At 39.7% G+C, this 12,050-nt stretch overlaps 1 protein-coding gene across 1 annotated transcript in view; it reads left to right on the top strand.

The window, feature by feature from the left end:
- Positions 1 to 2,301: 2,301 nt before the first annotated feature.
- LOC138971515 (uncharacterized) overlaps positions 2,302 to 12,050 on the top strand; it is a 14,398-nt gene continuing 4,649 nt past the window's right edge. Inside the window, exons 1-3 of the mRNA XM_070344262.1 lie at positions 2,302 to 2,458; positions 4,686 to 4,709; positions 11,434 to 11,574. Coding sequence (XP_070200363.1) covers positions 2,395 to 2,458; positions 4,686 to 4,709; positions 11,434 to 11,574 — 229 coding nt within the window. The 5' untranslated portion in view covers positions 2,302 to 2,394. The remainder of the gene's footprint in view (positions 2,459 to 4,685; positions 4,710 to 11,433; positions 11,575 to 12,050) is intronic.

Below are 12,050 nucleotides of genomic sequence, written 5' to 3'. Positions count from 1 at the left end.
GTTTGTACTTTGTCTACTTGCAAAAGTTGACTTGGTACATCATATGAATATTATAGGTCGATTACTTTCACTTGTGTGTGTGTGTCCAGATTTAGTGTTCATGGTTTACTTATTTAAAGTTTTAACGCTGTGTGAACCCTCATTTCCTTTGTTTCATCCTACTTTTTTTTGCCCATAACAGCAGTGGAACTCACTGTCTCTTGGTTTAAACATAAGTTTATTTTAACAAAAGTTACAGTCATGACATGTATACAAAATACACAGGTAACAGCAACATTGTCTCTTGCTTTGTTCCGTTTTTAATTTTCTAATTTCCAACGGGTTTCGTTTGCTTATTGTATGCGAACTAAAGAGCACTGAAGGGGAGGGGGGGGGGGATATGACGAGGAAAAATTGAACCTCAAAAGTTCAAAATTCACCCCAGTCCCACAGTTGATACCCGTGTTATTGATTATCATAGACATGGAGTATTTTTGGGTAAATCCTCACAAGCTCCTTCCTGTCACCGACGGTGCCGCAAATGTCCTTCTATCTATCTTTCTCAAGTCAAATTTACCACACATTAAAAATGTTAATTTTAAGAGGATGATAGTCAAATTTTTATTTCAATTCTGGTTTTTCTCTGGTTCCGCGTAATTCTCTCACTTACTCTATTGCGCATGTCGTATGCATGTAGAGTGCTAAGTTCTTTTGTCAATCAGATCGTACTACAGATTAAACTTAGTTTCCTAAATGGTGGGTGCAGCTAGAACATGCCTTAAAGACAACGAATGATGCATGGTCCTCCCTAAATGTGCATGACTTTGTGGCATCGGTGTAATTCAACAGTTTAAAAGGGAACGCAAATATAAATTATGTAGTAGCGCGCGTGACTGATCTCAATCGGTTTGAACGGGTGGAACCGTGTTTTGGGTATCACCTTGGCGGCGGCATGATACATGCTTTGCTGTGCGTGACACCTTGAATCAAACTATTTTACAGTTAAAAAGAAGTTGAACAAATAAAGCACCTTGCAGTGTCATTCTTTTCTCTCCTTGCTGCGTACGGTAGAAGGGAGAGTGAAGTGTTTCTCTCAGCAAATACACTCTTCAATTATTGCGGAATAAGAGTGGCATGTTCATGATGCAGTGTAACAATTGATCGTGAGGCGTTTGGAATACACTCAGCTTCAAAATCAATTGCACCATTTTTACCTGACACAAAAAAAGTCGTTTTATCACAACTGTTTTTTATGACTTAATAGGCGTGCTCACAGTTCGGATTTAGAATTTCTTTCACAAAGGTAACTTGACAGAGGGAATCCTAAAAATCATCGCGACAAAAAAACTAAGAGTCAATTCAAAAATCGATCAAAATCGATCAAAATCGGAATAGGCAAAATTCTGCAACTTTTCCAAACAGAAAGAAAGGGATGTCAATTAAAGGTATATAACTGACGGGAAAAAAAGTGTCTCTTATTGCCCCAAGAGCTGTACAATTCTGGTTAGGGGTTGTTAGTATGTCAACACACACCGGGAATATACCTTGTTGTAACATCAAATCTAATCAAGTTAATTGGATTTGACCTTAAAAGTAAGTGTTTGATTAGTACTCATCAGAAATGATTGAAGTTATTTCCCGTTTGTTCTCAGCAGTCACAAGTCACGTGACTGCTAATCAAATCTTTGTGTGCATATTTGTGTTATATCATATATTATTCAAATAAGAAATGGCTGTTTTTGAGTGGCGTTTCGAAACTGTGTTTCTCCACGCGACGCTTTCTTCCGATTCTTGATTTTCGCCCCACCTTTCGCTCCTGAGGACACGCCGGATTTCACGCGCTCCTGATATTGTTGCTAAATGTACAGATTTGAAATCGGCCAAATGAGCTACAGCGTTCTGAATTACAACACAGCAAATTTCCCTCGAACTTTTTACTGTCCAGTTCGCCAGAAAAATTCCCCAAAGGACTCCTTAGATGTTATATCTTTAACTGTCAGTAGGAATAGATTTGTATGGCGAGGGAGAGGACGGGGGCACGGAGAGCGGGAAGGGGGGGGGGGGGGGGTTAAGGGACAGGATTGGTCGGGTAGCCCAGGGAAAGAGACAGTCCGCGAACAAAACAAAGTCAACTTCGAACGTGTCGCGAACAGATACTAGGCATTAGTCCTATTCGCCGTCTCAAAACCGCAGATCAAATTTCTCGGCTATTTCTTCGATGTTCTTTAGTGTGAGCAAACACATTAATGGAAGCACTTGGGCGCCATGGGATCCTGTTTGATAAACAGACCCCCGTCGTCATGCAAAAAGCAATAAATTGGAGCGTCCCCCTAACTTGGACGCACTTGTCAACAGGATAGTTTTACAGAGTTTTAAACTACACTGCGGTGAAGAAAAACAACCTTTGTCGTAATCATGGCCAAGCTTATCTTTGCTGCTGCCATCACTCTTCTGCTGTCTGCTCTGCTTGTCGACGCAGGTAAGTCCTGGTATTTGACGTGCACTTTGTTTCTTCTTCTCCTTTTTACATTTAGTCAAGTTTTGACTAAATGTTTTAACATAGAGGGGAAATCGAGACGAGGGTCGTGGTGTGTGTGTGTGTGTGTGTGTGTGTGTGTGTGTGTGTGTGTGTGTCTGTGTGTCTGTGTGTCTGTGCGTGTGTGTGTGTAGAGCGATTCAGACTAAACTACTGGACCGATCTTTATGAAATTTTACATGAGAGTTCCTAGGTATGAAATCCCCAGACTTATTTTCTCATTTTTTCGATAAATGTCTTTTATGACGTCATATCCGGATTTTTGTAAAAGTTGAGGCGGCACTGTCACACCTTCATTTTTCAATCAAATTGATTGAAAATATATTTTGGCCAAACAATTTTCGACGAAGGCCGGACTTCGGTATTGCATTTCAGCATGGAGGCTTAAAAATTAATTGATGACTTTGGTCATTAAAAATCTGAAAATTGTAATGAAAATTATCTTTTTATAAAACGATCCAAAATTACTTTTATGTTATTCTTCATCATGTTCTGATTCCAAAAACATTGTGTCCGTGTGTCCGTGTGTTCGCGATGCACGGCCAAAGTTCTCGATGGATCTGCTTCAAATTTGGTGGGCATATTCAGGTAGACCCCGGACACAATCCGGTCGATGAAAATTTTGAACACCAGCTCTAAGCGCAGCGCGGTGAACAGATTTTGGTTTTTATGGTTTTTCTGTAAATCCATTCCCAGTAACTCTTCCTTATCTTCTCCAGTGTTTTGCGCTTTTATCTCCCTTCCTTCGTGTGGTGTCAATCGCGTACGGTGCGCCACGCTGCATACTCTGTCTCGCGATTTCGGCTCTACAGATTCACCCGGCGAAGCCGGGTATTCGGCTCTACTTCTTTCCTGCGAAGCCGGGTATTCATCTAGCATGTTATATTCGGATTAAAAACAAGCTCTGAAAATTAAAAATATAAAAATTATGATTAAAATTAAATTTCCGAAATCGTTTTAAAAACAATTTCATCTTATTCCTTGTCGGTTCCTGATTCCAAAAACATATAGATATGATATGTTTGGATTAAAAACACGCTCAGAAAGTTAAAACGAAGAGAGGTACAGTAAAGCGTGCTATGCAGCACAGCGCAACCGCTACTGCGCTGAACAGGCTCGTCACTTTCACTGCCTTTTGCACTAGCGGCGGACTACGGTCATTGTGAAAAAATGCAGTGCGTTCAGTTTCATTCTGTGAGTTCCACAGCTTGACTAAATGTAGTAATTTCGCCTTACGCGACTTGTTTTGTTTTTTGTTTGCTTAACGCCCAGCCGACCACGAAGGGCCATATCAGGGCGGTGCTGCTTTGACATTTAACGTGCGCCACACACAAGACAGAAGTCGCAGCACAGGCTTAATATCTCACCCAGTCACATTATTCTGACACCGGACCAACCAGTCCTAGCACTAACCCCAAAATGCCAGACGCCAGGCGGAGTAGCCACTAGATTGCCAATTTTAAAGTCTTAGGTATGACCCGGCCGGGGTTCGAACCCACGACCTCCCGCTCACTGGGCGGACGCCTTACCACTAGGCCAACCGTGCCGGTTTGAGACCATATACTATCATTCTACCGACATTGAAGTATATGCACACCGAATGTTAACACAAACAGTTCTGTTTTATGAATGTTGTGGTCAAATGACTTGGAATAGAACACGGTGTATTTGAAGGTAGCTCCTGCCCTTAAGCTTGAACGTTTTCCAGCTGTCATTGTGTGGTGTGGAGCAGAGAAAATAAGAAAACACACAATTCTCTCTATATATAGGCGTTAACGTTCTTAGTTTGGTTCCGCCATAGCTCATGCAAAGTGCTTACAATAGATGCTATAATATGTCCTCAGTGTAACCCCTCATCCAAGAAAGACACAAATACATGTTTTGCTACGACAGTGTGTCTCCTACTTACAAGCACACACAACATGTCTGCTCAATCAGCTGACACACACCAGAGATCTAGGTGCGGATAGGCGTTCAAACAGACAGGGAAACAAGCACTGAAAACAAGCAAAATACAAAACAGAGTAACACCCATACACTCCCGTATTTACGTAGGAGTAGGAGTGGAAGGATCGGGAAATGGTAAAGTTTGCATTGTAATGAAGGAATATGATCACTAATTGCCATCTTATGTGTTTCATGAACCTGGTACCATGTGTGTTTTCGCCAGCAACGACTTCTGCCACAGCCACAGGTAAATATGTGACCCTCCATCACGAAATGAGTCGCATGTCACCTTTGCATGATTTTCTTATTTTTACATTTTCCTACAGTGTTTTTTATGCTCTATCCAGTGGTGAAACTCGTTTTAGAAAAGAGCGAAAACTGTTTGAGTTATAAGCCTGTGACTAAGGTGACCCTCACACAGTTACCAGACACTCCCCGGACTTATACAAAGCCTAGCGCAGAACCGCGCGAGGTGACATGCGACTCATTTCGCATATAGCCAAGTATGCATCTCACCATGCTTATTTTGACCCAATTACGTCTGTCTGTGAAAAAAACAAAAATCATTGGATGTTCACTGCCCACCCCGTATGTAATACGTGGTCATTTTCGGTTTGTCGTATGCCCATAACCGTATCTCGTACGTGGGATTTGTGTCAACAACATTTCAGGACATTTCTGAAAACTAAATGGGAGGTAACCACTGTCCAAGTACTTGTAGGGGTTCTAAACACAGTTCTTTCCCATAGACCGTTCGGATAAGTTACTACCACGTGTTGAAAACTGTGTTAGAAATGTTGAACCGATCTATAGCATTCACAATGGCGGCCAAAAATCGGACCTCAACTCGTAGACCTGTTTTCAAGCGATACAGTGTTCTGGAAGCTCTACAAGAAGTGATTTATGGATTACCACACAGAAGAATACTTGTATGGAGACGAATGACGTCGTACTCATTTAATAACATTGATTCCAAAAACATTAACAGCTATTGTGTTTTCAGCGTAGCAATAGGGCCCGATATATAGACGAGACAAGTATAATGCCGACGAGTCGAAGCATTATACTTGTTCGAGTCTAAATATCGGACCCTATTGCTACGCTGAAAATACAATAGCGATTATATAGCTGTTCTGACCTTTATTTGTTGTTCCAAACTTACATGAAATGACAGTTTTTGCGTCGATGCGTTGATCTCAGGTTTTGATAGCAGACGCCGTTTCTTATGCGTATTAGTTTTGCGCAGGCGCCACACTGACTTTGGAACAAAAACTCGATTTGACAACACAGCTGTTAAACAGCTTTTTATTAGTTCATTCGTATACAACAAAAAGAAGTTTGAGTTTTTTTAATTTTGAACAAGACTACTTATGAAGAAGACCAAAACACAACATCAACGGAAAACTAGAAACAACTGAATAACTAGGATGCAACAAGGGGAGGAAAAGAGAACAGCTAATCCGTACAAAGCGAGCAGACGGCAGCGACGTTTCCAGTTTGGGTGAATGGCATTTATACTTGTCTCGTCATGAAGCGAATTTTTCAACCTCAGTTATAAAAAACGCTCGCGCTGGACCCGAGTACTCTTCAGATTGGCTCGCTCCCCCAGTATGAAAGTTTTTGTCTTGTGCACGTTTAAGACCAAGTGATTGATCTGTGTGAATTACAGGCATTCCCTTTGCTATATAAATACATTGCATGCGAGCCGAGGATGTGCGTGGTGACTGGCCTTTCTCTTTTATTTGTAATTTGATCACAGTGAAAATGCACACACACACATTCACACACACACACACACACACTCTCTCTCTCCCTCACTCCCTCTTTCTCTTCCTCTCTATCTCTCTCTCTTACACACACACACACACACACACACACACACACACACACACACACACACACACACACACACACACACACACGAGTACAGACTCATGCACGCGCACACACACACCCACACACACACACACACACACACACACACACACAGTAACACTAACACATGTGCACAAAATGAACACACACACACACCGCGCGAGAGAAAAAGACGTCAAAGACTTTTGACCGTGACGTAATCTTTTTATGACGCTATATTTCTCGTCAATGTGTGACGCGTTCGGCTGTTCTATGAGACTGCCTGGCTGGCTGTGGCTCCGCGAATTCCCCCCGCCGCCAAGTCGTTTTTTTGTGGTTTATTTCGCATTTAGGTCCCAGGTAACATTATGAAGTTTTAATACGATCAATCGGACCTATTATCAAGTTAGTGTATCAACCTTTGAACGAACTGCGCCCAGTAGTTTCCCAGCAATAAGCTGTTAAGTCGAGACAGACACACAGACACACAATTAAAGTCTGCTGGACCCTCCTACTGCGTACTCGGGGAAAAATTATTTTTAATAAATATTTTTGAGCGGAAGGTCAGGCACAAAATTTGATCAAGTCCGCATTGTTTTTAGAAGCGAATATGGTCGGACGCTGAACCACGATGCTTTCCCTTTCACTCGATAGCTCGACACACAATTAAAGTCTGCTGAGCCCAAGTCGGGGATAAAACATTAAAACGTTCATAATAAACAATAGTAAACAAGAATTTATTAAAACAAATTTTTTTTTTAAAAATTAAAAAAATAGACCGCCCATGCCGGGAATCGAACCCGGATCCCTTTGGCCATAGTCGGAAACGCTTTCCTCCAAGCCAACAAATCTGACATTCGCCAGTGAACTCAAATGCCTATAGTCCTCGCGCAGTGGTACACGCACGCAAGTAAACAAGAATTAAAAAAAAAAATTAATAAATAAATAAATAGACTGCCCATGCCGGGAATCGAACCCAGGTCACTTGGATTTAAAAATAAAAAAATAAAAAAATAAAAAAAATTTATTTATTTATTTTACACAATTAAAACAATTATTAGAGTGAAATAAAACATTAAAACGTTCATAATAAACAATAGTAAACAAGAATTTAAAAAAAAAAATTAAAAAATATAGACCGCCCATGCCGAGAATCGATCCCGGATCACTTTGGCGATAGGCGGACGTGATTCGCACCAGCTAGCTGGCTGTTCCATTAGCTGCACGGCAGTTGTACTCCCACCGCCAAACCTCCCCCCGTTAAGAGTCGTTTTTGTGGAATATTTCGCATTTAGGTCCCAGGTAACATTATGAAGTTTTAATACGATCAATCGGATCTATTATCAAGTTAGTGTATCAACTTTTGAACGAACTGCGCCCAGTAGTTTCCCAGCAATAAGCTGTTAAGTTGAGACGAACAGACAGACAGACAGACAGACAGACAGACAGACACACAATTAAAGTCTGCAGGACCCTAGTTCTGCGTACTCGGGGATAAACGACTACCTGAATGTTAGTGCCATGGATTGTACATCAATACTTCAGAGGGGAAGTGGGGTATTTAGTGTGGAGTTACGAGATAAGAAAAGCCGAATGCGAAAATGTGTGTCAGTCGGCAACAGTGAACTAAGCTCACAGGCACACAAAAACGGCTGTTCCGTTGTACTCCCCTGTTTGTACTACATCTTTCGACTTTGGGCATTTTGTGGTGTTTAGGGACAGAAAATAATAGGTTTAGTCCTGTTTCATCGGGAAGTTAGCAGAAAAGGGTATGCTATCGACATTTGTAAAGCTGAAAAACATTCCCGAGAAGAATTTCAAGTTGTCAGTGTATGCTGTTGTCGATCAGTGAAACATCGTGTGGTACATGTAGGTGGGTAAACCGGAACCATGCGTCTTTGTTATTGACAATATGCTTTTGGATATTGAGAAAAATGGCCGACTTCCGTAGCATTATGCTTTGATGATCGGAAGAGACCATCCAATCACAGCCCCCGAATTCCCCCACGTGTCCATCAGAATAGCTATATATAGATATGATAGGTTGTATTCAAAACAAGCTCAGAAAGTTAACAAGACTACAGAAAAGCGCGCTTTCCTGCTTAGCACAATACGCTACCGCGCTAATCTGACGTGTCAATATCACTACGTTTTGCACGTGGGAGGTGAGCGATTTCCTTCACGCGGGGATTGACGAAGCTGTACTGTCTTGGTGAATAAATACAGTGCGTTCAGTTTCATCCCGTGAGTTCGACAGCTTGACTAAATGTAGTAATTTCGCCGTACGCGACTTGTTTTTTTTATTAAAGAAGAATGATATATTTTCCTTACACCGTGGCAGCTTTATTGGTGTGAGCTTTCGTTGAAAGGAAAATATTTTGGGGTACCCGTATTGGTAGATTTTGGATTTATTGTCTAGAAATCCGAAAGCTCTTTCTAAAATAAAAATAAAATACAAAAATAAAAACATGTTACAATCTTTGAGATCTAGCTCATAAATCAGAATATGCTCCTCAGAAATAAGAAACATAATCTGTCTACCCCCTGTTGAAGTTTTAAGAAATTGCCCAAAATGTTTTTTCTGTGTAAGTTCAAGAAGTGCTGAGGCCTGAAATAACAACAACCTAGGACTTAACGTGCTAATTTCTAAGATTGAAACTTAAATATGGGGTATCAGACATTTTCACAAAAACAGTGCAGTAGAAATTACTGAAATTTTACTGTTGATATTGTAATAAATCAACGATCAAATAATCACACCTGAAGAAGAGTGATAGAAGAACAAAACAGAAAACAAATCACAATTTATTTGCAGGTGATTTTGTATCCATTTTTGAAACTACATTTCAAGCATAAAACAGACAGACATGAGATTAAAGGTTTACAATGGGTAAGAAATGTCTGGAACTTCGCTACATCCAAGAAAAAGGTATCACTTTTTGCACAGTAAAAACAAAAAGAATTCCCGTTAATGCGCTGAATTAGAACTTTGGTACTTCTGCTACACCTACACCCTACCAACTTGACAGACAATATTCTCTAAGTCTACCCTTGAAAATCAATCATTATCACTATAGTTGATATCCATTGCTTTGGTTTGGTATTTCATTTTGATTTGATTTCACTTGTTAATTTGCCTATTATAATTCCTTGCGATGAACTCGTTTTGTTTTATTTCAAATATTCTTAGTCAGTTGATAGATTACTTGATTGGTTGATTGATTGGTTGGTTTATTGATTGATTGATTGATTGGTTGGTTTATTGATTGATTGGTTGGTTGATTGATTGGTTGGTTGATTGGTTGGTTGATTGATTGATTGATTGATTGATTGGTTGATTGATTGGTTGATTGATCGGTTGGTTGGTTGGCTGGTGCATCACTCTGCTTTTCGCTGCTCTGCTTGCCGACGCAGGTAAGTGCTGGTGCTTTACATGCACTATTTCTTTTTCAGAAGAATGATAAATTCCCCATACGCTGTGGAAACTTTATTGCTGCGAGCTTTCGTTACCCAGAAAATAATTTTGGACAAACGTACTCTTGAATTTTGGATTCATTATCTGTAAATATAAAGAAAACTGTTTCCAGACAACACAACAGTTTAAAAAAAAGTTACAATTTTTGAGCTTTAAGTGATAAATAAGAATAGAATCCTTAAAAAATAGAAACAATATCCGTCAGCTTTTGCGTGTGTCTTACAGACCATACTTTTAAGACAACCGCATTTCTTTTTTTCTGTCCTTCTTCTTTATCGTTAAATTCAGGAGAGAAGATGAAATATAGTACAAGTCGAGAGCATCCTTCCCCTTAAGCACAAAATCTAGTCTGACCACTCTGCATATGAACCAGCGATGCTGAGAGGAAGGGAGGTATTTTAATTGATCAAAAATAGTTAACTTTTCGGTTTGGTGTCTTAAACCTGGAGTCTACCTCTTGTACAAGTTTAAAGAAATTTGTATAAGTGATTTTGTTCTGTAAGTTCAACAAGTGCTGAGGCCTGAAATGACAACAACAAAAATAGGACCTCAACTTGATACTACGATTTTACTGTGAATATGTTAATATATCAACAATCAAATGATAACATCTAAACAAGAGTGATAGAAGTGCAAAACAATACACTAAAACACCAATCACAGTAAGATTACAGCTCAAATTGGGAGAAAAAAATTAATTTTTGAGAGTATGTTTCAAGCATAAAATACAAACACACATGTTACATCTTAGGTAAATGATCTCTTTAACCACAATAAAAAAAAAAGGGGGTAAAAGGAATACCCGTTAACGCGCTAAATTTGATCTTAGTTGTCTCCACTAACCCCCCCTCCCCCCATCTTTACAGAAAACATGCTTTGTTCTAATCCTGAAAATCAATCGGTATCATTATTCGTGACTTCCATTGCTTTGGTTTAATCTATTTTGATTTGATTTCATGTCACGTGTAGCTTATTAATTTTGTTAAACTCGTTTTGTTTTATTTCAAATGTTCTTACTCAGTTTAAAGGCATATGTACGCGCTCCCGTGTTTACAAAGTGTAGTTTGCCCATAATCGATGTCAAACGCACCATAAGACCATATAATGACGATATGTCACCATGCGCGGACCATAATACATGCATTACAGCTTGTTCTAGCCTCTGAAAAAGTGAGGATGTCAACAAAGCCGCGGTGTTAGCTCCCTTGCATCAACGTTACATGTGTTGCCAAATCTATAAATAGGACGATCCAGATCAAAATGAAAATTAACATATCTCAACATTGAAGGGGTCCTAGACCACAATATTTTGCAGGGAACTTAATTTAGCATGTCTCCAGCTGTTGGTAAAGCAATTAGCGTGTATAGTCATCGAATACATATGCCTTTAAATAAGTATTTAATTCAGTGCACTTCCTTACCTTCTTATCTCAGTCGAAACATTGTTAATCGTATCTTACTTTTAGTCTCAGCTTTATTTTATCTTTATTAATCTTATTTAACAGATTGAACGTTTTTTGGTTGATAGATTGATTGATTGATGTAGCATACCAGCAGAAATCAGCGGAGCTTAAACATTTGAATTCGTTCAGTAATCGCACCCGTACTCATTACTTTTTAATATTCATTATTTCCCTTTCAGCTGGTAAGGTCGCTGATACTGATTGCACAGAGGATACTGAAGACACTGTCTGTACAGCCGACAATTCAGATTGTGATACAAGGACGTCGAAATGCAAATGTAAAACCAATTACGAACTTGCTGACGAGGACACCACATGCAGTAAGTATATAATGTCACAAGTTGTTAGTAAGTTGGGTGGCAGTTCTTCAAACGCGAAACCAGGATGTGATGGCAAACTTTAACATTGCAAATATTACGACAAGAACGGACTTGCCGGTCAGGACAATGAATGCAGTAACGTCTACAGAGGCACATGTTGTTATTTAATTGGTTGTTTAGTTAGTTAGTGAGACGGATGTTCTTCCATGGCAAATTCTAAATGTAATACCAAACAAGTCGCATGAAGCGATATAAAAACATTTAGTCAATCTGTCGGCATCAAACTAAAAGATCAACACACACAAAAACAGTCAGCGCCGAGACTATATTTAGATAGTCTCGACTAACCACACCCGAAGACCGAGACGGGTCACGCTCCTCTTCGCGAAGCGTGCGAACGTAGTACTGTACTTACTTAACCTATTTTCTGTAATTCCGAGCACATTTTTAGAGTAAACAAGAACATATCTACATAT

This window comes from Littorina saxatilis, linkage group LG7, assembly GCF_037325665.1.
Source record: "Littorina saxatilis isolate snail1 linkage group LG7, US_GU_Lsax_2.0, whole genome shotgun sequence".
Classification (NCBI taxonomy): Eukaryota; Metazoa; Mollusca; class Gastropoda; order Littorinimorpha; family Littorinidae; genus Littorina; species Littorina saxatilis.
Note: the sequence above shows the minus strand (reverse complement) of the source record. Positions and strands in the feature narration are given on the sequence as shown.